The following is a 21,094-nucleotide window of genomic DNA, read 5'->3' as shown; positions in this document are numbered from 1 at the left end:
AAGAATTTCGCTCAAAGAGTCTCGCAAAAAGAATAAGTAAGACTTTTAAAATTGATCAAGGAACTTTTGGATCCATCTGAGAATTTTTTGATGACCATCCTTGTTACTTTGAGGAAAAAAAAAACAAAAAAAAAAATACGATGAATTTTCATTTGCCATAGAAAATAGAAATTCGAGAAAAATATTATTATCGACGAGATCGATTGAAGAATAAAAAAATCAAGCACATATATAATTACATAAGTTGTTACATATATGTAACAATATATGACGTAGATATCGATTTTTAGCAAAACTTCAGATATTGTATTTTCCCAAGTCCTATTTTTCCTCGTCGATATATATAAATTGAAAACAAAGTTACGTTGGGGATAAACCTCTAAATCTTATACATATTAAAATTTTCAATTTTTTCACAATAGTTTTTTTTATCGTTTATAGTATAATTTCGTAATTGATTTCTGGAAAAAAAAAGAGAGAGAAAGGAAAACTAAATTATAATTGCGTGATACTCTAGCATAGTTGCCTTATATAAAGTATTATCGGATATTGTGCAATTATTATTATATACAGTGACGATTAAGATTGGCTAAATGCATTCCATTGAATCAAAAAAAAAAAAAAAAAGATATCAAGTATCTCTATATATTTCACTATCACATGAACTTTAAGCCTTTGCGATCTTTCATTATGCTAAATTGACCATCAATTTTCCTTTAAATATATAAAAACGATTGTAGATTAAACTAGACACATAGAATTTACGAAAATATATTAATTTTTTTGTTTTTATATTATAATTTTTATATATATATATATATATATTTTTTTTTTAGCTTAGAATAATCTGGATCAATCAATTAGATGAAATCCAAAGATTTTAAATCACAAATATATTTCTAATGTTATCATATTAATTTATAATAACATTATGGCAATTAAAATAAATCATTTCTAATTGTCACATGATATATTATAAATTATTAAAGTTATAATAATTTATAACATATTTATATATTATAAATAATAATTGAACTTTCATAATTAATTATTACATATCTACATCATGTACATATTATATAACATATCATACATACGTATATACATATATATATATATATATATAAATAATTATTAACATTTTTTTTCCCATTTAAAGTTCTACAAAGTTTTGTATTTCTAACCAAGTTTTTATTTAGCAAGATGATGATTAAATGTAATTAAATTAAAGCATTATAGATTGTTATAAATGATTGCGCAGAATCTCTCGTCCATATAAAGCAGAGGAAAGTCTCGTTTACGAAGGTCATGGTCCAAGAACGCGTTGCACACGTTTATTTTATTTACGATTGCTTCATCCATTTGTCCGAGTGAATGAAGTCCAAACGTTTCTATGTAAGTATATACGTATGTATATATGCATATGTACAATATGAATGGTAATCTTCTCGAATTCGCAAATAATCATAATTAATCATTTATTTGATTTACACACGCTCCTAGCAGACAAACTAACTCTGATAGACTGAATAAGATTAGAAAAGCATTTTCTTTTTTCTATTTTTTTTTTTCTCTTTTTTTTTCCTATTACTTATTTCAATTTTTTCATATTCCTTAAGATATATGAGCATTCATAAAAAAAAAAAAAAGAAGAGAAAAGAGAGAGAGAGAGAGAGAGAGAGAGAGAGAGAGAGAGAGAGAGAGAGAACAAAAAGAAAGGAAAAAGGAAAGAAAAAATAAAAGATAAATTCTTAAAAAGTAATAAAATTCGTTCGAATAACTTTCTTCCTGAAAGCAGCTTTCTTTTACTTCTCATCATGAATACTGTTTTCTATGGAACGAAAGTAGGCGAATTTTTAGTTATAATTTTATGAAGTTCTTATTCTATAGAGATCTAATTTATCAAATTAAGAGATATAGATGGCAAACGATTTTTGTTTGTTTTCTTCTTTTTTTTTCTCTCTTTTTTTTTTCTAAGAAAGATGAAAGGAAAATTGCAAATTTTTTCCATAGCAAATCTTTTTCCTTTTTCTTTTCTTCTTCTTCTTATTATTATTATTATTACTTCTCGTAGTTTTTAATTGTAATTTGATTAAAAAATATAAAACATATGATAATTTTGTTAACTTATAGGAGAAATAATAGTATTAATATCTTCGAATTTTTTTTTCCTAACACTTTTAAGGTTTTATTATAGAAAAAGTTTATAATACGTTTAAATAATGCTCTCTCTCTCTCTCTCTCTCTCTCTCTCTCTCTATCTATCTATCTATCTATCTATCTATTTATCTATTTCTACGTCCCTTCGTAATGTTCTTGGGTAAAAAAATGTCTCGCGAATCGGTCCGATGTCAATCGACGCATTATATTCCTATTGACCCTCGTAATCGCGTTTATTGGTTTAATAGGTTCCGCAGATGGAAAGGATAGTGCTTGTTCTCGCGCTTCTTGAATGTGAACAATAGAAAAGATGATGATCGATTAGACGTCGTACCGTCATTGTCTGTATGATGCTAAAAATAATAACCAGAGAAATAAAATATAACATTTATTTAATCTTTTAGTCGTAATTCATTTAAATAATTCTTTACCACGACTTAAATGCATGGTAAATATTTTAAATACGTTTCAAGATAATGGAGCATCGATTTAAGATGTATCTACTGTGAATTTCTTCTTTCCTTTCTTTTCTTTTTTTTTTTTTTTTCTTCTCTTTTTTAATGAAAAGTAAATAATTGTTTTACTTTAAGTGGAAAGGATGAATCAATAAAAGTAGGTAAAATCGATGCTGTGTAAATCTAACGAGAGGGAGAGAGAGAGAGAGGGTGAAAGAGACTAAAGACTCTACTCTCAGAAATGTCTAGCTAACAGATAATCTATGTACACATATACATATATATCTTAAGAAGAATGTGCATGTCATGAGAAAAAAATTTCAAAACAAAGTGCTATGAATAATCAAAATCAATAGATTTGAAAGAAGAAGAAAAAAGAAATAATTATAGAAGAACAATGATGGCAATCAAATCAAAATCTATATATTATATATAAGAAATATATAATTAAAATAGAAAAAAATTGTATCTCATTTTAATATAAAGAAGATGAACTAAAAGTTTCGTTGGAAGATTAAAAATATTTGTTTTTTTCTTTTTTTTTTTTTTTAATTGCCTAAGAATATTTTCTTATTCCATACTCTTAAAATAATATGTTTTTCTTTTTTTTATCTTGGCGATTTTTATCTTCATTATTTCATATGTATCTATATAACGATAACAATTTCATATATATATATACTTAGACCTTTTTTTTTTTTTTTTTTACATGGATCGATAACACTTTAATCGGTTGACGTGCAATTTTCTTAGAAAGAATCCGAGGTTGCGAGCTCACGGATAAACAAACCAGTCATACGAAAAAGGTAGACCCCCTTCAAACCGGTCTTTTCTTTAACCTAAACGAAAAAGTCAAGAGAGAAAGAGAGAGAGAGAGAGAGAGAGAGAGAGAGAGACAGAGAGAGAAAGGAGAGGGAGAGAAAGAGAAAAAGAAACTTTAGTGACGCACGCCATTCGATACAGCTATTCACTCGAACGCATTCTGACGTCGAAGACGCGTTTTAAAATATGCGCGCACACTTCTTACGATTATTATTTATGACTCTATAAGAAAAATCTTATATCGAGTTTGGTGAAAATTAAATAAAAAGAGTATCGAAAAGCCAAAAAAAAAAAAAAACAAAAAAAAGAAACGTTTAGAATTTATCAATAGTATAAAACAGATTACGTCTTATTTCAATGACATGTCATATTTTCTCTTTATAGATAAAAGAGGATATACAACAGAGAATTTCGCTATTTATACTTCTGATAATTATATCTTATTCTTATTGAAGAGATATGATTTTAGTTTGAAAAATGTCAAAGAACGAAAATACAGCTCGCGCCAAAAGTTTTCTTAGATCTCTTAATTTTGCTATTTAAAGAAGAAACGGAGAACACACAAAAAAAAAGGAAAGAAAAAAAAAAAAAGAAAAAATTAAAACAATAAATTCAACAATAAATTAAAGCAAAAAGAATAATTGATTTTTAAAATCACTTAAGAACTTTCGATCTATCGTCTATTAGATAATAATCTGTTATAAAATGTGTTGTAAGAGGAAAAAAGTGAGAAAATGTGACGCGAGAAAATTTATCAAATCAATTCAATAAGAATTATTTCATTTGTCATAAAAATGGAAAAAACAAAAAAAAAAAAAAGAAAAGATCAGAGATATTTATATGAATGTTCGAAAAGATATGACTTCTTCGTTCATGGAACATTTCCATTAGAGCTTATTTTTGTAAAAAGGGAAATGTATCTTCGTAATTATACCATGTTTCTCCTTTCGAAGATTATATGATACACCATGAAATATTTCACTGCGTCGATCGTTCGAAGGCTTCCAGTTCAAGGACGAAATATATGTATGTACTTTCACCGAAAGTCTGAAGACGGCCTTCTAAGGGCTGTTAGGTCTTTGACCTGGCAGGAAGCAACAGCAGACGGCTTGACCGAAAGATCGTCAGTTCTAAGTGATCATAAAAATCACTGAAAATAATAAAAATAATTAAATAATGAAATATGTAATATGTAAATGATACAGAAGGAAAGATTTTTTTTTTAATATGATTAATTTTGATAGAACATAATTTCATCGTTTCCTACTTAGATACACGGCAAAAAGTTTTATTTCAAACGATAGGATCTTTAAAATCAATCGCTCCTTTACAAACATTTTTTTAAGCTGATTTATTTCCTTTTCTCTTTTTTCTTTCTTTTTTTTTTCTTCTTTTTTTTTTGTCAAATCTTATAAAATTACAAGCCTGATTGCTTGCAAAGCCGCTTAAAAAGTCTCGAAAAAGGAACAATTTGACTTCTAAAATGACCTAAAAACTTTTGACCGATTCTGTATATGTATTTATTTGACCTTGAATATATGTATGTACGTAAAGAACTTGTTTATGATTAATAAGATTTGTCAGTGAATGAATACATTTGTATTAACTTTCTTTGTAATTTAGACGAACGTGTAAAATTGATTTCTAGTCCAATGGTGTATATACGAATTTCGTTTTAAGATTCATCATTTATAGCCATTGATAATTATTCTAAACTTAAAGCATAAAAGTGCCCATAGTCTGAAAACAAACTATAAAAACTGTTGTCAATAGAACTATTAATAATTATGTACATATATTTATATATTATGCATGATAACGTCATTGAAATATCATACGAAGAGAAATCATATTAACTGTAGGAAAATGATGTTACAAGTTTACTTATCAATAAATGCTTTACGGTCACGTAGAATGAACTTTCATTCTATTTTGCGCGCTTGCTTTCACCAGATATGCACTCCATTGTTTTTGTTATTATTATTATTATTATTATTATTATTATTCTTTCGATCGATTAAAGTAAACTTTCTTATATACTTATATATATATATATATATATATATATATATATATATATATATATATATATATATGTATATGTTTTAATAAATTAATATATTTCCGAAAAAAATGTTCAATGTCGATTTACAATGATTTATACAATTAATTACGTCGATTGGAATACGAAAAAATATTAATCCTGATTTTTTAAAAATGTGTTAAAAGTTTCTCGAAGTATTATTAAAGAGAGAAAAAAAAAGGAAGAAAGAAAGGAAAAAAAAAAGAAATGAAAAAATTTATTAATCGAGAAAGATCTTTGATTTGTTAAATGTTCACATATATAATAACGAAATTATTATGTCATTCTAGGTAATTAAAAAGATACTATATGCTTACGAAGTGTCACTATATAGTAATATATTACTATAGTAATAGATTATAATTCTGTAGAATTTTAAGAATAAATATAATACGTACGTACATTTTGCTTTATTTCTTCCTTCGTCTTTATTTATTTATTTTTTTTTTCTACTTCTTTTTCTCTTTTGCATGTATTATATCGTAAATATTCTACCGGCATTAAAAAAAAAAAAAAAAAAAAAAAAAAAAAAAAAAGGATCGACGTAGATTAATATAGACATTGATCGGAAGAAGAATTGTCCGATTGTACGTAGTTCACGCATTATTTTTTTTTTTTCATTCTTTTTTTTTTCTTTTTTTTTTTTTTTAATTATAAAATACATACCCTCAAAAAAAAGTTGACTCGTAAATCTTCGTGGGGATAAGGAACTTTCTTATTTCCGTTTGTCTATCTACGGTTGTGATTTCATCTATACGTAGAGAAAGATATGCCCAAGGGCAAATTCCATACTATGGAACTTCCTATTAACTGGTCTTGATTTGATTTCAATAAAACTGACGGAACAATCAAACGTATTATAAATTGAATATAATATAAAAAGAATATATATTTTTTAATTTAATGAATTATACGTATGTATAAGTAGAACGTACAAAAGTAATCCCGTTTAAATTCTCAATGCAATTGTTTGTAAATTCCTCGTATCATTGTGAATCTTCTTCTACCAACGACGATTGTACTCTCATCGATGGGTTTCTTTTTCCTTTTTTTTTTTTCTTCTTTCTTTCTTTCTTTCGTTTCCTTGAAAATAAACGATAAAAGTTATAATGTGTTAAGTATATAAATAATTGATGAGAATTTATGAGATATACTATGTTATATACCATATTACCAGGCAGAATAAAATTGTATGCTACTGTAATATTACGTTAGATATTATGAAAATAAATTAATAATGAGTTCAATATGAACGAACACTTTCGAACGATTCAAACGAGACAAAAAAACGATCATTACCTTAATGGCAACGGTTGATCATTATGAAATGCAGTATCATACGGCACAAAATATGTTTAAGGTAGCAGTATTATTTTAATTACGATTAACAATGAAACAAAAAAGGTGGTTGAAAATTTTGTTAGATATACGAGGAATAATGCAAAATAATAATTTCAAAATAAAATAATGATTAAAAACTTGACGAAAAAAGTGTGGAAAGGAAGGGGTGCGGGGAAATAAAAGACAATTATTGTATAACGTTATTGGTGGACGTAGCGACCAATAGAAATGTTCGTTCGGAATAACGTTGCATATGTCGCGCCATCTACGTGGAATATTATAAGTATTTTTTGATCTCGCATTTGTGATTGAAATTCAACGATTAACTTTTAATGTTTGAATTATTAATTATTTTGATAATAGATTATGTTTATATATATGAAATAATTTTATTAAAATGAATAATCATTTGAATGTTATTAATCGTCAAGCGTATGTGTCGAGAAAATGGAAAAAAGATTTATCTAAATTAACAAACTTTTTGAATATTCATTTTCCTTATATACCTATTTTTATTGAAGATATTTCTACTTATATTGAATTAAGTGATTATGAAACTAATCGCATCAAAACTATACAAACAATAGGCCGTATTATACGCAAAGATAACGTTGACATGATCATTGATCTTAAAAAGGAAATACTATTTCCTATCTGTTGGAACTCATTATCCAATTCTGAAGTTTTTTTTAAAACCCCACGCAATAATAAGAACAATATATGGGTAATTAATGATAAATATTTATAATTAATAGAAATAATAATTCATGAAATTATTCTATGTTCAAATAATTTCAATATTATAGACATTTCAATTTTATCAGATACATCATTCAGTTCAATTATTTATTTTATATCTCAGTTTTTATTTATGTTTAGGAATATAATGCAGTTAGAGTTTATGGGACTCTTATAAGAAGGGAATCTCAAATTGTTCTTGGTATTAGTGCTATATTTGAAATAACAGACATTAATAATTGTTTAAACATATTTAAAATACTGACCTTGTTTGCACGTACAGAATACCGACAGTGAGTTAAATTTTAATATATTATTAAGTGTGAATTATAGAATTGAAGATAACATAATATAAGATATCATCTATATTTATATATGAATATTTATATATATATATATATATATATATATATATATAATATATATGATTATGATATTGTATTTTAGGATCCCTACTAGTAAAGAAGTAAATAAATTGTTTAAAGAACAATGGGAAGAACAAAAAAGGTAAAATGAATTTATTGATGTAAATAATTATTAAAATAATATTATTAATAATGGGTAAATAAGTATATGTATTAGTTAAATGATTCTTTTTATAGTAAATAATATTTTGTTGAAAAAAATTGTAGCATATTTTACATCGGTAATAACGTTATACAATTTTATCGACAGTGTCTGTCTCATACTATTCAATCTTCTTGGCTTGAGAATTCGATGCTTTTTTTACTACGAATGTTTATGTTTAATTATTGATTTGACGAGAGCATAATATTTTACATGTGATTGTTTTGAAATTATTAATAATCTTGATTTATAGTAATGTTCAATATATTTGTGAATTATTGTTCCATTCGAAAAAATCAACTAACCTCACTAATAAAAGTAACAAGTACAAATTTACAAATTCGTTATAAATCCACAAATATAAAAATGGTTTTAAATAGTGGTGAAGCATTAGTATATCATGAAAATGGTGCGGAAACATTTGATTTTATGTTTCGCTTTGAATATCCTAGTTTGAATGTGAATCGTCAATTCAATTTTTCAAGGCATATAAATGAAAAAGTTGATTCATTTTTGAAAAGAATTAATACCAATGTTAGTAAAGTTATAGTTAGAAAGAAAAAGAAATTTGCTGAAGAAGTCGATGAAATTATAAAAAAAGATATTTATTTATATAAAAACAATATTCAAATCAATGGTGATACTTTGTGTGAAACAATTTTAAAAGATGTAAATGATCTAAAATTAGTAATATTTGATATTACATTTATAATAAAGAAAAATATACCGATTGTCAATGGTATAACGTTACCATCATCTTTACTATGTGGCTTTCCAATATATCCTACTAAATTTGAATCGTTATATACTGATAAAAAATTATCTAATTTTAATTGGTACAAAAATGATATAAGTAATCCTAAACAAGTTTGGTTACACGTTGGTGATGGATATTTGTATACACCAAATGTATCCGATATTGGTTTTAGATTAAAATTAAATTGTATTCCACAAAATGAGACACATAGTGGACCTTTCGTTGAAGTGGAATCTAAGAATATTATAGAAGCAGGTCCAGGACATTGTCCATTTGATACTCGTCATATGTTTACAAAATCTAAATTAACAGGCAACAGGTAATTATTTGAAGAATAAAATAAATAATTATGTCAAAGTATCTATTGATATTCTTATAAATTTATAGAATGAATTTTATCTGAATTTTTATAAATATAGTTTTAGAATTACATCATATAATATATTGGCTAATGTATATGCCAGTACCACTTATAGTAAAGAAAATTTATTTCCATATTGTCCAGAATATGCTTTAGACATAGATTATCGAAAACAACTTATACTTAAAGAATTACTAGGTAAGTTTATGTTAAATATATAATATTAATAATAATAATAATAATAATAATAATAATAATAATAATAATAATAATAAAAAAGAAAACAAAATGAAAAATAAAAAATTAAATTTTTTTTTCTGTTTCTCTAGGATTTAACTCAGATATAATTTGTCTTCAAGAAGTAGATAATAAGATTTATGATAACGATTTTATGCCAACTTTATCTTTACTACAATATAAAAGTATATTCAATACAAAGAATGAATCATCAGAAGGTCTTGCAATATTTTTTAACGAAGAAAGATTTGAAGAACTGTGTTATGATTCTACTGTTATAGGGAATAATACTGAATTACCTAAATTCGCACTTATTTGGTCAAAAATACAGAATGAAAAAGCAAAAAAACGTTTCTCACAGAAAAATACAACTGTACAGGTGAAATATTATTACATTATTTTTTTTTTGTAACTCTTTTTACTATTTATTAAGATAAATATAAATCTTATATAAAAAATAATTGTCTAACAGGTACTTGCATTGCGAGCAAGAGAAAGACCATCAGATATTTTAGTTATTGCTAATACACATTTATATTTTCATCCTGATGCAGATCATATACGTTTGTTACAAGCATATTATATTTTACTGTATATAGAAAATTTTATAGAAAAAATAACGCAAGAGGTATGTAAAAATTTTTTATTATGAATATATGATATATATATATATATATCTCATATATAGTATGTAGTATTAGATTTTAACATAATCATAAAATTAATTTCTTGCATTATTACATATTATGAATAAATAAATTATAGTTACAAATATATATTTTAGCACCCTCAAAGCAATGTTAGCATTTTGTTATGTGGTGACTTTAACAGTGTACCTGATTGTGGTATTTATCAATTAATGACTGAAAACTATATACCTGAAAATTATAAGGATTGGAGTAGTAGTAAGGACTTTTTTTATTTTTTTTTATTTTTTTTTATTTTAATTACTCTTATCTTATTCTTTGAAAATTTTATTTATATATAATTCTTTCAGATTTGGAAGAAACTGTGAAGGATGTATCTTTAACTTATAATATTCGTTTTGCAAGTGCATGTGGAACACCGATATATACAAATTATACACCAGAATTTTCAGGCTGTTTAGATTATATATTTTATCAAAAAAATAAATTTGAAGTAGAGCAAGTAATTCCAATGCCTAGCAATGAAGAACTTACTATACATATTGGTTTACCTTCTATAGTACTTCCAAGTGATCATATATCACTATGTGCTGATTTAAAATGGATCACATAATAAATGATAAAATGAATGATTTATATAATAAATATGATTTTATTTGTATGTAAATAAAGATAAAATAAAAAAAAAAATAAAATAAAAAGAAACTTTTTCAAACATTAGTTCATCTTGAATCAATAAAATGAAAAAACTGCACCGTATATAGAATGAATGTATATTTTTGTGATGTGCATAAAAATTGCCAGATTATAAGACAGAAACATAGAAATGTTCTAACTATAATATATGTATGTATATATATATATACATATGGATATGTATATATATATATACATATGGATATGTAGAAAATAGTATGTTATGATCTTGAACTCTATTCTGTAGATTAAGAGAGATTGTTTTATATATTATTTTATTATTATTTGTTATTTTATTATTAATATGTTTTATATAATTTGTTATATATAAAAATAACGTATTATATATAACGGTGTTTTTATACATATTAAAAGATTGTATTAATAAAATTAAAACAAACAGGGAAAAAAAAAGATAAATTTACTTAGCATTAATATATAAGCTCAGAGTTAATATAATTTTGAGATTAAAAAGTTGGCACCTAAGTTTGATTGCTATTTCTTTATACCTATTACATTGCAGAATTTTATAAATATACTTTAATAAGAAATAATGTTATCAACAAACAAAAAATCATTCTATATAATATATATAAAAAAAAAAAAAATTACATATATAATATGCTTTATATATCGGTAGAGCAAAGTCTTAAATAAAAATATTCTATATATATGTATATGTGTGTGTTTGTGTATGTGTGTGTGAGACCACGAACAATGAGTATAATATATAATAGTTTTTCAAATCTACGAAGCACCTAGTTCAACTTTATTTTTTTTTCTTTTTTTTTTTTTTTTTTTTTTTTTTTTTACTTCTATTTTTCTTTCTGTAAATTTATAAATACGTTAATATAACAAAAGATCTCTTTTAATAAATATTATTTTATATGAGATGTGTTCGTGGTTATACCATTACACTCTTATAAATATTCTTATTCTATAGTCTTGAAAGTTTTTGCTGGATGCTATCACATGCGAAAATGTTGTATGCGTTAGATCACATTAAAGTACTGCAGCTATAATAACAGAATCATCTGTCGAATCACCATCATCTTGATCTATTTTTTCTGTTTCTGTAGGATTAATTGTCAAATGGTTTTCATGGTTTATAGGAGATTTTTGAGCCTTATCTTCGACTTGAGAAGGGCATTCAAAGTGCACACAATGAAATACCTATATATATATATGGATATATATATATACATACATACACATAACTTAGATAATGAAATTTTTATTAAGATAATTGATATTTGATAAATAATATGTTTAACAACCTCGTTCTCCGTATTATAGGTTCCAACTATACGTATAAAAACAACGGGTCTGGCTGGATGAAAATGAAGTACTTGCCAAGAACGACAAAGTTCTTTAGTCTTATCAACTACCAGATCCCAAGTTAAATAATTACTAGATACTTCTATGTAATAAGAATATGAGCGTTTATCGCAATCCCAAAGTAATAATCTGTAAGAGTAATTTAAGATAATTTACATAAGCTTATAAAAATAATTAAATAAATAAGATATATATATATATATATATATATACATATATATATATTTTACCTCATAGAATCTATGATATAAGGTTGTCCTAATTGTATTAATATAGAACCTGAACCCAATTGATGACAGGTATATCCACTATCCCAATCATAATCTGATGTATCACCATTTAGTAAAGCATTACGTATTCTACATATAGATATATAAAAAAAAAAATATAATTAGAAGATAATCGCAAATAAATTTCTAAATGTAGATATGTCAAAATAAAAAAAAAAAAAAAAAAAAAAAAAAATAACATACCTACTCACTCCTTCTGTAACAGTGGCACCAAACTTCATAATAGCAACATTTCTCGTTGGAATGATAAATCCTTCAGATAATTTTTCTGAGTGATTTCTATAATACGCTTCAAAACTTACAACATGGAATACCTGTGATATATAATTTCTAATTGTTATATGATGTATTTCTACCATAAATTTATAATATCATTAACATATTATATATACAATTTTCTTACTTTATTCACGGTATTATTTGTACCAACAATACGAATATAAACCATAACCCTTGGTTCAAAATATAAATATTGCCAGCTACGACAAAAGTATTTCGTATAATCGATAATTCTCACCCAATGTTTTTGATCCACGGATACCTTTCATAAAATTAAAAATTAAAAAGAAAAAAAAAAAAAAAAAGAAAAAAGAATATATTAATATAAAAGAATAATTTATATTATTACTATAACATATTCAATTAATTTCTATTATATTTGATTAAAGATTCTCACCTCAATGTAATAAGAATATGAACGTAAATCTCTATCCCATAATAACATCTTTATATGATTTATTATGCATTGTGTACCTAACTTAATTAGTATACCATGTTCCTGTGTATCCGTTATTGCATGTCTTGTATATCTATAAAATTATTTTTACATTATTATAAAGTTCATTTTGATAAAGTTTAAAAATATTTGAATATATATTTTTAAAGATTAATAAATTATATTTACCCACGTTCCATATCATAATTATAAGAATTACCATCCAAAAGATAACTACGCATTTCACCTTGTAGAACTTCAGCGCCATAAACTGCAATGGCAATATTTTGATCTACCAACATTTGGCCTCGATAAGCAAGTTCTGAAGATTTGTCCATTATTGCTGTTATTGCATCTAAAATAGCTTCGGAAGATACCAATCTAGTTGGCCTCACAACATTTAAAAGATCGGTCAAAGAAATAAGACTTAATCTTACTTGTGCTAAAATATTATAGTTCAATATTATTAAACCTTTTGTTCTTTCTCTTTTCTTTTTTCTTTTTTTCTTTTTGCTTTTTTCTTTTTTTCTTGTGAGAAAGTAAAAAGACATTCAGAAATTATACAACATTTGTACAGACCTAAGATTTCCTTTGCATCCACATTGGGATTTGCTTTGATCCATTCTTGTACGGCTAAGAAAATATCAATTTCTGGTGCATAGAATGAGTCACGTGAAATAAGTTCATTTAAAGCTATAGGACTTAATTGTAAAAAACTGTCTTGATGTATAATTTCGGCAGCATGTTTATTAACATATTGATAACACCACTTTTTCAAGTCCAAGCATGAAAAAAGAAATTGAAAAAAAAAATTAAAGGAAAAAAAAAAAAGAAAAGAAATATATATATCAGTTATAACTTTTGTCATGCAAACTAATATCCTATTAATACTTGCAACATAATCAATAATAATAAATAAATACAAACCTTTTTCAAAAATTCCATTTGATAAAGACGTGCGGCATCAAATATAACACAAAAATTTTTTATGCTAAGGATTTTTTTAAGATAATCAGATATTGCATTTTCAAGTTCTACAAATCCATATTGATGTGCCAAACCAAGAATGTCGACGATTACCTTAATAGATAATATTTCTTATTGATATTTATAAAAATAGATATTTATAAAAAAATTATATGTATATTATAATACCTCCTCACGTTGATTTGCAAGGGATATATGTCCAGTATATATGTATTTAAATAATCCTTTAAAAGCTGGTACAGATGCACCTTTTAATTCAATTTCCTGCTGAGTTGATTCCTTTAAACCACCAAATAAAAGAGCTCTGAAATATTGACTTCGCGCTGCTAGAATAATTTTATGACCATTAAATCTTTGATCTGCAACTATTAATGTTATATCCGTGTAACTATTTGAGAGATAAAGAGCACCAATATCCTCAGAAAGAAAATTCGTATGTTCGACATCTCCAAAAGATGTTAAACGATGACGAGAGCTCATTTTTATATATTTTGATTTAGATAATGTTCGAGTAAGTAACTACAATAAGTAAACGTACTTTAATTTCTAAATGATTCCTTTTAATTTACGTTAATCTCATCGTTATTGTTTAACTATTCTAATACTAACAATAATTGAAATAAAATTTATATTATTTTTCACTGTTTTTCCACCTTAGTAATAATTTATACTTCAATCGATAATAAATCACTGATTTGTTACTCTTTACGAAAAAGACAACGCGACTAATGGTTTCACAATTTATTATTTCGAAAATATTTCCATTAGTAAAATTGCAGGATTAGAAAATGAAAACTTTTTGCGTGTTTTCCATTGAATAGTTACATGCAGTGTGATTTAACGAATCGCACGTTCACATTTCAGATCAAGAAGAATAGACCAATCATATCAATTCTATGAAATGATAATATATTCAAAATTATTGCGCATGAAAAAAAACAAACCGTCGTATTTTTTTAATATTTATTTCGTATGCTAAATGCATATAGTATACTAAAAATGTATATTAAAAAAAAAAAAAAAAAAAGAAAAAAAAATCAAATTAAAGTGTCACAATGTAAAAAAGCTAAATTTAAAAGTTAAGTTGGTAGTCCTTACAGAAGCCAACCAATTATCAGTTGTGAATTAAGATTTCGACCAATAGCTGAACTCACAATGCAGCGTCCAAAAAGTATGATAAATAAAATAAAACCTTTAATGAAATATATGAAACAATAGAAATAATTTTAATAAGAAATAATATAGTACGAAGTATAATAATTAGATATTAACAATACATTCTGTAGAGTTTTATAAATACTGAATTATCACAAAAATATATATAGAAATAGTAGATTCCTGTGTTAACGCAATTGGTAAAAATCATTTTAGTTTATCTATTATCGATTTAGATTCGATCGATAATAATGTACATACTTATTTTACAATTGTCTTACAAATAATTTTCTATTTCTGTAAAAATTTTTTCCTCAATATAAGAAAATTATCCACCATTAATTCTAAATTGTCTAAAATTACGAATCACAGATTACAGAAGACAGAATACAAAATACAAATTACAAATTACAAATCATCGTAATAGTAATGTTATAGTACAGCGTTTCTCAACCTATGAATCGGATTAAAATTTTAATAGAGTGCTAAATGATAGCTGTTACTTTATGTCAAAGAAAGGAAAGTGATTAATTTTGTGTAAAAGTGTAAGAGATTTTCTGAAAAAAAGTTTTCATATTTTTCATCGAATGTTGTTGAGAATGTTACGAGTATATCGTAGGAAAAGCGTATTTTTTAAATAATAATCGAATTTCACTAAATAGAGAATAGATAAAGTTTAAACAATTCAATAATTTTATAATTAATAACGATAAAGGATTGTTAGTAGATCAATATTTCTTTTTTATTATCGAGTTTGATTTCTAGCATATGTGTGTGTGTTTGTGTGTGTATGTGTAAATACATCATTTATGAGAAACAAACAAAAGAATTTTTATGTCTTTTATCTTGGCATTGAAAAAATTAATATAGATCAATAATGTTCGAATTAAAAGATTAAAATTATTTTTTCTCCCGCCATATTTTAAACTATTATTTCGTCATTTAAATTTTTACAAATCGATCGATCGTTTATGTTAATACCGGATGTGCATCTCAGTCAAGATATTTTATATTAATTGTAAATAAATTAGTTATTATTCAATACTTAAAAATAATAATATCCTTTTTATATTAAAATATTTTCAAGGAGGATATTTAACATATAGATACTCTTTTTAATTATTTTATTCGATTTATTAATTATATATTTCATTTTGATTAGGGCGTAGAAAATAGAAAGAAATTATTTGACAGGTGATGACGTATTCGTGACGTATTTTAATTAATTATGTAATTAGAATATAATTATCTTATCACGATATTGATTATTTATCATTTGTATAGTCTTAGATTTCATGTTGTATGTTTTTTTTCTGATAATAGGTAACGATATTAATATGTTTATTGTACGCGAAACACATAAGCAGAAAGAGAGAGAGAGTGAGAGAGAAAGAAAGCAAGAGGGAAGGAGGGAGTGAGAGATAGAGTGAGAGAGAGAGGGAGTGAGAGAGAAAGAGAGTGTGGAAGAGAGAGAAAGTGAGTGAATCTAATGCGCATGCGCGGCGAGAATCGTCTATCTTTCCGAACGGTGGGCATGACGCCATATTTGTTCCATTGATACCGGCATCAAGCAGAATACGTATCGCTGTCATTAATTACAGGTAATTAACATAATTTTTCTAATATACATTCTTGGTCAATGTACTAATCGTTTTAATAAGATGCATTTTCTAACGTGTGTTATTTGCGAAACGGGATTTAGCCGTGTTTAAGAGATATTCTTGAATATAAAATTGGCGTTTCGTTCTTCTTTCGGCGGCTACTGCGTCATAAATTTTCTCGAAATTTCTACATTTATTTTCACAATATCTATACTTCTTTCTTACTTTTTAACGATGCTCTGATTAATAATTGTGCATTAATTAATAATGTTGAATGAATTTTATATTTTATTCGATTTTTACGAGTACATGTGTACACACATACATTCACACATACACATATATGTATATATATATATACACATATATGCTATTTAGACTCATACGTACATACACACAATTTATTTTATACTCTACTATTAACATTTGATACTTTCCAGATTTTCAAGAATTCCACTAATTGAAAAAGTGCAGTTAATTGAAGAAGTGCATTTAATTGAAGAAGTGCCACTAATTGAAAAATTCAAAGAAAATAATTTGTTAGAGTTCTATGTCATACATGTAAGTCTATCTGTTTTTAGGCATATAAAGCAAGATTTAATATCATGAAATAATAGGATTTAGAACATTTGAATATAGAATAATTATAAGGCGTGATCTCGTTAGTTATGTTTTATACCCAGAATTATTACTGGCTAGTGCTAAATGTAAAAATTTTTACTCATTGACTTTGACAGGCGACGAGAGTTTTATTATCCAATAAATAAACATTGCGACTTTCCTCATTCAATCTTAAACTTTCTTATATTTGTCTATGCTGAAAGAAGTTTTCTATTCTCAAAGAAGTTTGAGCTATGCTAAAAATAAAATGACAGGATAACTATGTGTTCTTTAACGTAAATAAATATATAATTATTAAATATATCTCTTACATACATGAACAATATAGGTTCTTCGTTTCATCGTTGGAATCCTATGGAAGAATTATAACAACATTACTTTAGAAAACATAACCTTAAGTCTATAGAATTAAAACATTAATTTGATTATAACAAGATTTAATATTATTATATGCGTCTTTAAGTATTTTAATCCTTTGATGTACAATTAAATTCTGATGTATTTTTATGCGAATATATTCTATTACAAGTAAGATAAGATTACTATTACAAGTCAAACATTTTAAGCTAATAGGTTAATTAATATATGGTATTAGGATTATCAACATAGATCATGATTATATATTCTGTTATTATATGTTATAGTTTACATTGTGCATTTGCTTATATTACAATGTTTATCCTTTCAAAGATGCACATATAAATACTATTACATATAATGCACTTATAATAAATATATTCTAAATGGTAATAAATAGAAATAGATTAGATTTATTGCTGACATGCTACATATATATATATATATATATATATATATATATGTCTAGTTTTCAGAGAGTTTAAATAGGGAATAGATTAAATTTAGAAAGTAGAACTCAATGATTTTATAATTAACAATAAGAAGGATTATTTAAGAAAAGTTACTCTATAATTATATAATTTTCCAAAATATAATTTTAAACATTTCACAAAAATTTGAGATACCTTTGTAATAAATATTTTTTTTTTTCTTTTTTTCTTTTTTCATATCTATATCAGATATAAATACGTATAGACAGAGAGATAATATAAGATTGATTGAGAGAGTACAATCATTATGAGAAATTAATAATTGCAGAGTTACAATATATATGAAACAAATATAAATAAACAAGTTGTTCTTTTAATTAATAATTTTTATGTAACATAAAAATTTAGACATATATAATTGTACAGCATAATTATATATTAACGTTAGAAAATAATCATTATTATTGTCGATAACACATATTTAATACTCATATATATTATATGATATTGTTTATTTATTATAAACATAAAATTATATTATATATTTTTATGATCGTATAGTTGAGAAGTAATGTTTGACGTTTATATTTGAAAAACAATATACGTAATCATCCTTTTGTATTACTAAAAAAGAGACAATAGGGCGCATCATTTTGGTTGTGAAAAACACAAACAATAGTGATGGTCAAATACCTCAGTATTGCACCCTGCGGCGATGAACTTTAATCGTCCGTGTCGGTATGTATTTCTATACATAGTCATTATTATGCTTTCAGTAGAGAGTAAGACACAACAACTGGAAGCAAAAGATGGAGGAGTTGGAAAGGATGAAGAGAAGACACCACGTGTATATCTTCAGGTAAGTTGGATAGATCGAATATATAAGATATACAAATTGATATTTTCTTTGTGATTTTTTCAATATTATTCATTAATAATAATAATAATAATAATAATAATAATAATAATAATAATGATAATATATATATATATTGTAATATTTAATATTTAATAATAAATTATCTTTGATATAATTAATGATTCTTGTATATAAGAACGACTGTAATAAGCTTACTGATAAGTAAAAATATTTTTATATTTTTATATTATTAATTATATCCATGATACTGATGAAATATTATATATTAAATATATTAATAATATATTACTATATAATAATGTATTATATTTATACATGATATATGTATACATGTACATTAATAATGTAATATTTAGAATGAACCAACTAATAGAGAATTTTATAGAAATAACGAATAAAGTAAGAATATTTTCAAATAATAATCATTCGAATGTTATCGATTATTATTATATAGGATATATAACAAATACGTATCATTATTGATTGGATTATTATTTATTGATCCGATACTTTTCGAGGATTGCTAAGTTGAAGTATTTTGCAGAATTAGTCTCTCTCTCTCCCTCCCCTTTCCCTCTCTTTCTCTCCCCCCTCCCTCCCACCTCCTTTCTATGAGTTTCAACGCAATCGTGGGTATTATTCTACCTGGCACTTCGGGATATTTAAATTGGAATTACTTTTCTCATTATAAGCCATCCAAGGGGAAAATCTCTCTCTCTCTCTCTCTCTTTCTCTCTCTAGCCTTCTTTCTTTCCATACTTCTTCTTCTTCTTCTTCTTCTTCTTCGTCTTCTTTTTCTTTTTATTCTTCTTCCTTTTCCTCCAATTCTTCTTCTTTTTCTTCTTCAGTGCCAGCTTACCTTTACTATTTTCATCGCGAAAAAGTTTATCTGTGACAGGTGACAACAAGGAAAGTCGGGGATCTTCCTTGGTACATTAAGAGATGCCTGCCCGCTCTTCAGCAATTATTCTACCTTCTAACATTTTTTATTACGACGAAGAGGAGATGCGTCCATAAGGGATTACCGTACTATCGTTTTACTCCTGGCGATATTTTAACCGCAAAATGTAATAATCTTCTTCTTCCAACGATCTCTCGCCCTCTTTTTTTCTCTCTTTCTCTCTTTCTCTCTCTCTCTCTCTCTCTCTCTCCATCCTCTTTCCCCTCCACCCTCCCCCGCCCGATATAGGTATAAATTAGTTATTTTTATTTTCTTAATAATAAGTTTCTTTTTTCTTTTGAATTTTTTTTTTTTTTTTTTTTTTTTCCTTTTCTTTTTCAACCCCGTCCTTACAAATAATGTTTTTATTAATATAATAACTTGCCAGAGGTAGCCTATATTCCTGTAGGATATAAGGATCAAATTTAAAGCAGATTCGATTCTCTATAGGACATAGCGATCATCTCGAATACATATATATATATATATATATATATATATATGTATGTATGTATGTATGTATGTATGTATGTATGTATGTATGTATGTATATATAGTTATATTGTATAAGGATTAGGAGATTTCTTTCTATACTTTTGTATTTCTTCTTCTTCTTCTTCTTTTTCCTCCTCTTCTTTTACTTCTTCTTTTACTTCTTCTTCTTCTTCTTATCGTTAGCTTCTTCTTCAATGACGTGTAGAGGCTGATGGTAAAAATGCATTACACGTTATTTTGGCAGGTTGATCCTATTATACAAGTACAAACGCTTCATATAGTGGTTAGTGGTAAAGCGTGTTACCTAGTCCGTTGGATAATATTAATGATCCTTTATAAGCACCATGATAATGAATCATAGTTACCCCGAGGGTAGTGTGTCTCTGTCAAGTAACAGCGCTCTTATGGACGGAGTTTCCA

At 25.5% G+C, this 21,094-nt stretch overlaps 3 protein-coding genes and 1 long non-coding RNA gene across 27 annotated transcripts in view; 2 read left to right on the top strand and 2 right to left on the bottom strand.

Moving 5' to 3' along the window:
- Window positions 1-1,664: 1,664 nt before the first annotated feature.
- LOC124955636 lies at window positions 1,665-7,045 on the bottom strand. Of its 3 annotated transcripts, XR_007102925.1 has the most exons (5): window positions 6,820-7,045; window positions 6,456-6,603; window positions 6,187-6,356; window positions 4,372-4,587; window positions 1,665-2,513 (listed from the first exon to the last, which is right to left on the bottom strand). It is a non-coding gene; the product is annotated as an uncharacterized LOC124955636 (long non-coding RNA). The 3 variants fall into 3 exon arrangements; XR_007102923.1 differs by lacking the exon at window positions 1,665-2,513 and having other exon boundaries at window positions 3,234-4,587; window positions 6,820-7,041; XR_007102924.1 differs by lacking the exon at window positions 1,665-2,513 and having other exon boundaries at window positions 3,234-4,587; window positions 6,687-6,823.
- A 162-nt stretch (window positions 7,046-7,207) lies between these two features.
- Window positions 7,208-10,888, top strand: LOC124955632 (2',5'-phosphodiesterase 12). Of its 2 annotated transcripts, XM_047510333.1 has the most exons (9): window positions 7,208-7,585; window positions 7,741-7,892; window positions 8,047-8,106; window positions 9,096-9,242; window positions 9,343-9,482; window positions 9,614-9,900; window positions 9,994-10,149; window positions 10,306-10,426; window positions 10,519-10,888. In XM_047510333.1, the coding sequence occupies exons 1-9, from the start codon at window positions 7,259-7,261 to the stop codon at window positions 10,779-10,781; spliced, it is 1,653 nt and encodes a 550-aa protein (XP_047366289.1). In that variant the 5' UTR covers window positions 7,208-7,258; the 3' UTR covers window positions 10,782-10,888. The 2 variants fall into 2 exon arrangements, with proteins under 2 accessions (XP_047366289.1, XP_047366288.1); XM_047510332.1 differs by lacking the exons at window positions 7,208-7,585; window positions 7,741-7,892; window positions 8,047-8,106 and having other exon boundaries at window positions 8,251-9,242.
- Window positions 10,150-15,039, bottom strand: LOC124955631 (BTB/POZ domain-containing protein 9). Of its 3 annotated transcripts, XM_047510329.1 has the most exons (11): window positions 14,804-15,039; window positions 14,363-14,713; window positions 14,135-14,287; window positions 13,787-13,976; window positions 13,397-13,649; window positions 13,169-13,301; window positions 12,896-13,033; window positions 12,676-12,806; window positions 12,433-12,561; window positions 12,142-12,331; window positions 10,150-12,037 (listed from the first exon to the last, which is right to left on the bottom strand). In XM_047510329.1, the coding sequence occupies exons 2-11, from the start codon at window positions 14,672-14,674 to the stop codon at window positions 11,867-11,869; spliced, it is 1,800 nt and encodes a 599-aa protein (XP_047366285.1). In that variant the 5' UTR covers window positions 14,675-14,713; window positions 14,804-15,039; the 3' UTR covers window positions 10,150-11,866. The 3 variants fall into 3 exon arrangements, with proteins under 3 accessions (XP_047366285.1, XP_047366284.1, XP_047366287.1); XM_047510328.1 differs by having other exon boundaries at window positions 14,363-15,039; XM_047510331.1 differs by having other exon boundaries at window positions 10,150-11,937; window positions 14,363-15,039.
- A 1,679-nt stretch (window positions 15,040-16,718) lies between these two features.
- LOC124955645 (lachesin-like) overlaps window positions 16,719-21,094 on the top strand; it is a 75,018-nt gene continuing 70,642 nt past the window's right edge. For 4 of the 19 annotated variants that reach the window (XM_047510365.1, XM_047510355.1, XM_047510353.1 and 1 more), the window contains exons 1-3: window positions 16,723-16,950; window positions 17,391-17,511; window positions 19,136-19,218. The gene's annotated coding sequence lies outside the window, so the exon portion shown is untranslated. Of the gene's footprint in view, window positions 16,951-17,390; window positions 17,512-19,135; window positions 19,219-20,123; window positions 20,307-21,094 lie in introns of all 19 variants that reach the window. The other 15 variants (XM_047510354.1, XM_047510347.1, XM_047510346.1 and 12 more) reach the window with 9 other exon arrangements.

Source organism: Vespa velutina, chromosome 19 (genome assembly GCF_912470025.1).
Source record: "Vespa velutina chromosome 19, iVesVel2.1, whole genome shotgun sequence".
In the NCBI taxonomy this organism is placed as follows: domain Eukaryota; kingdom Metazoa; phylum Arthropoda; class Insecta; order Hymenoptera; family Vespidae; genus Vespa; species Vespa velutina.
Note: the sequence above shows the minus strand (reverse complement) of the source record. Positions and strands in the feature narration are given on the sequence as shown.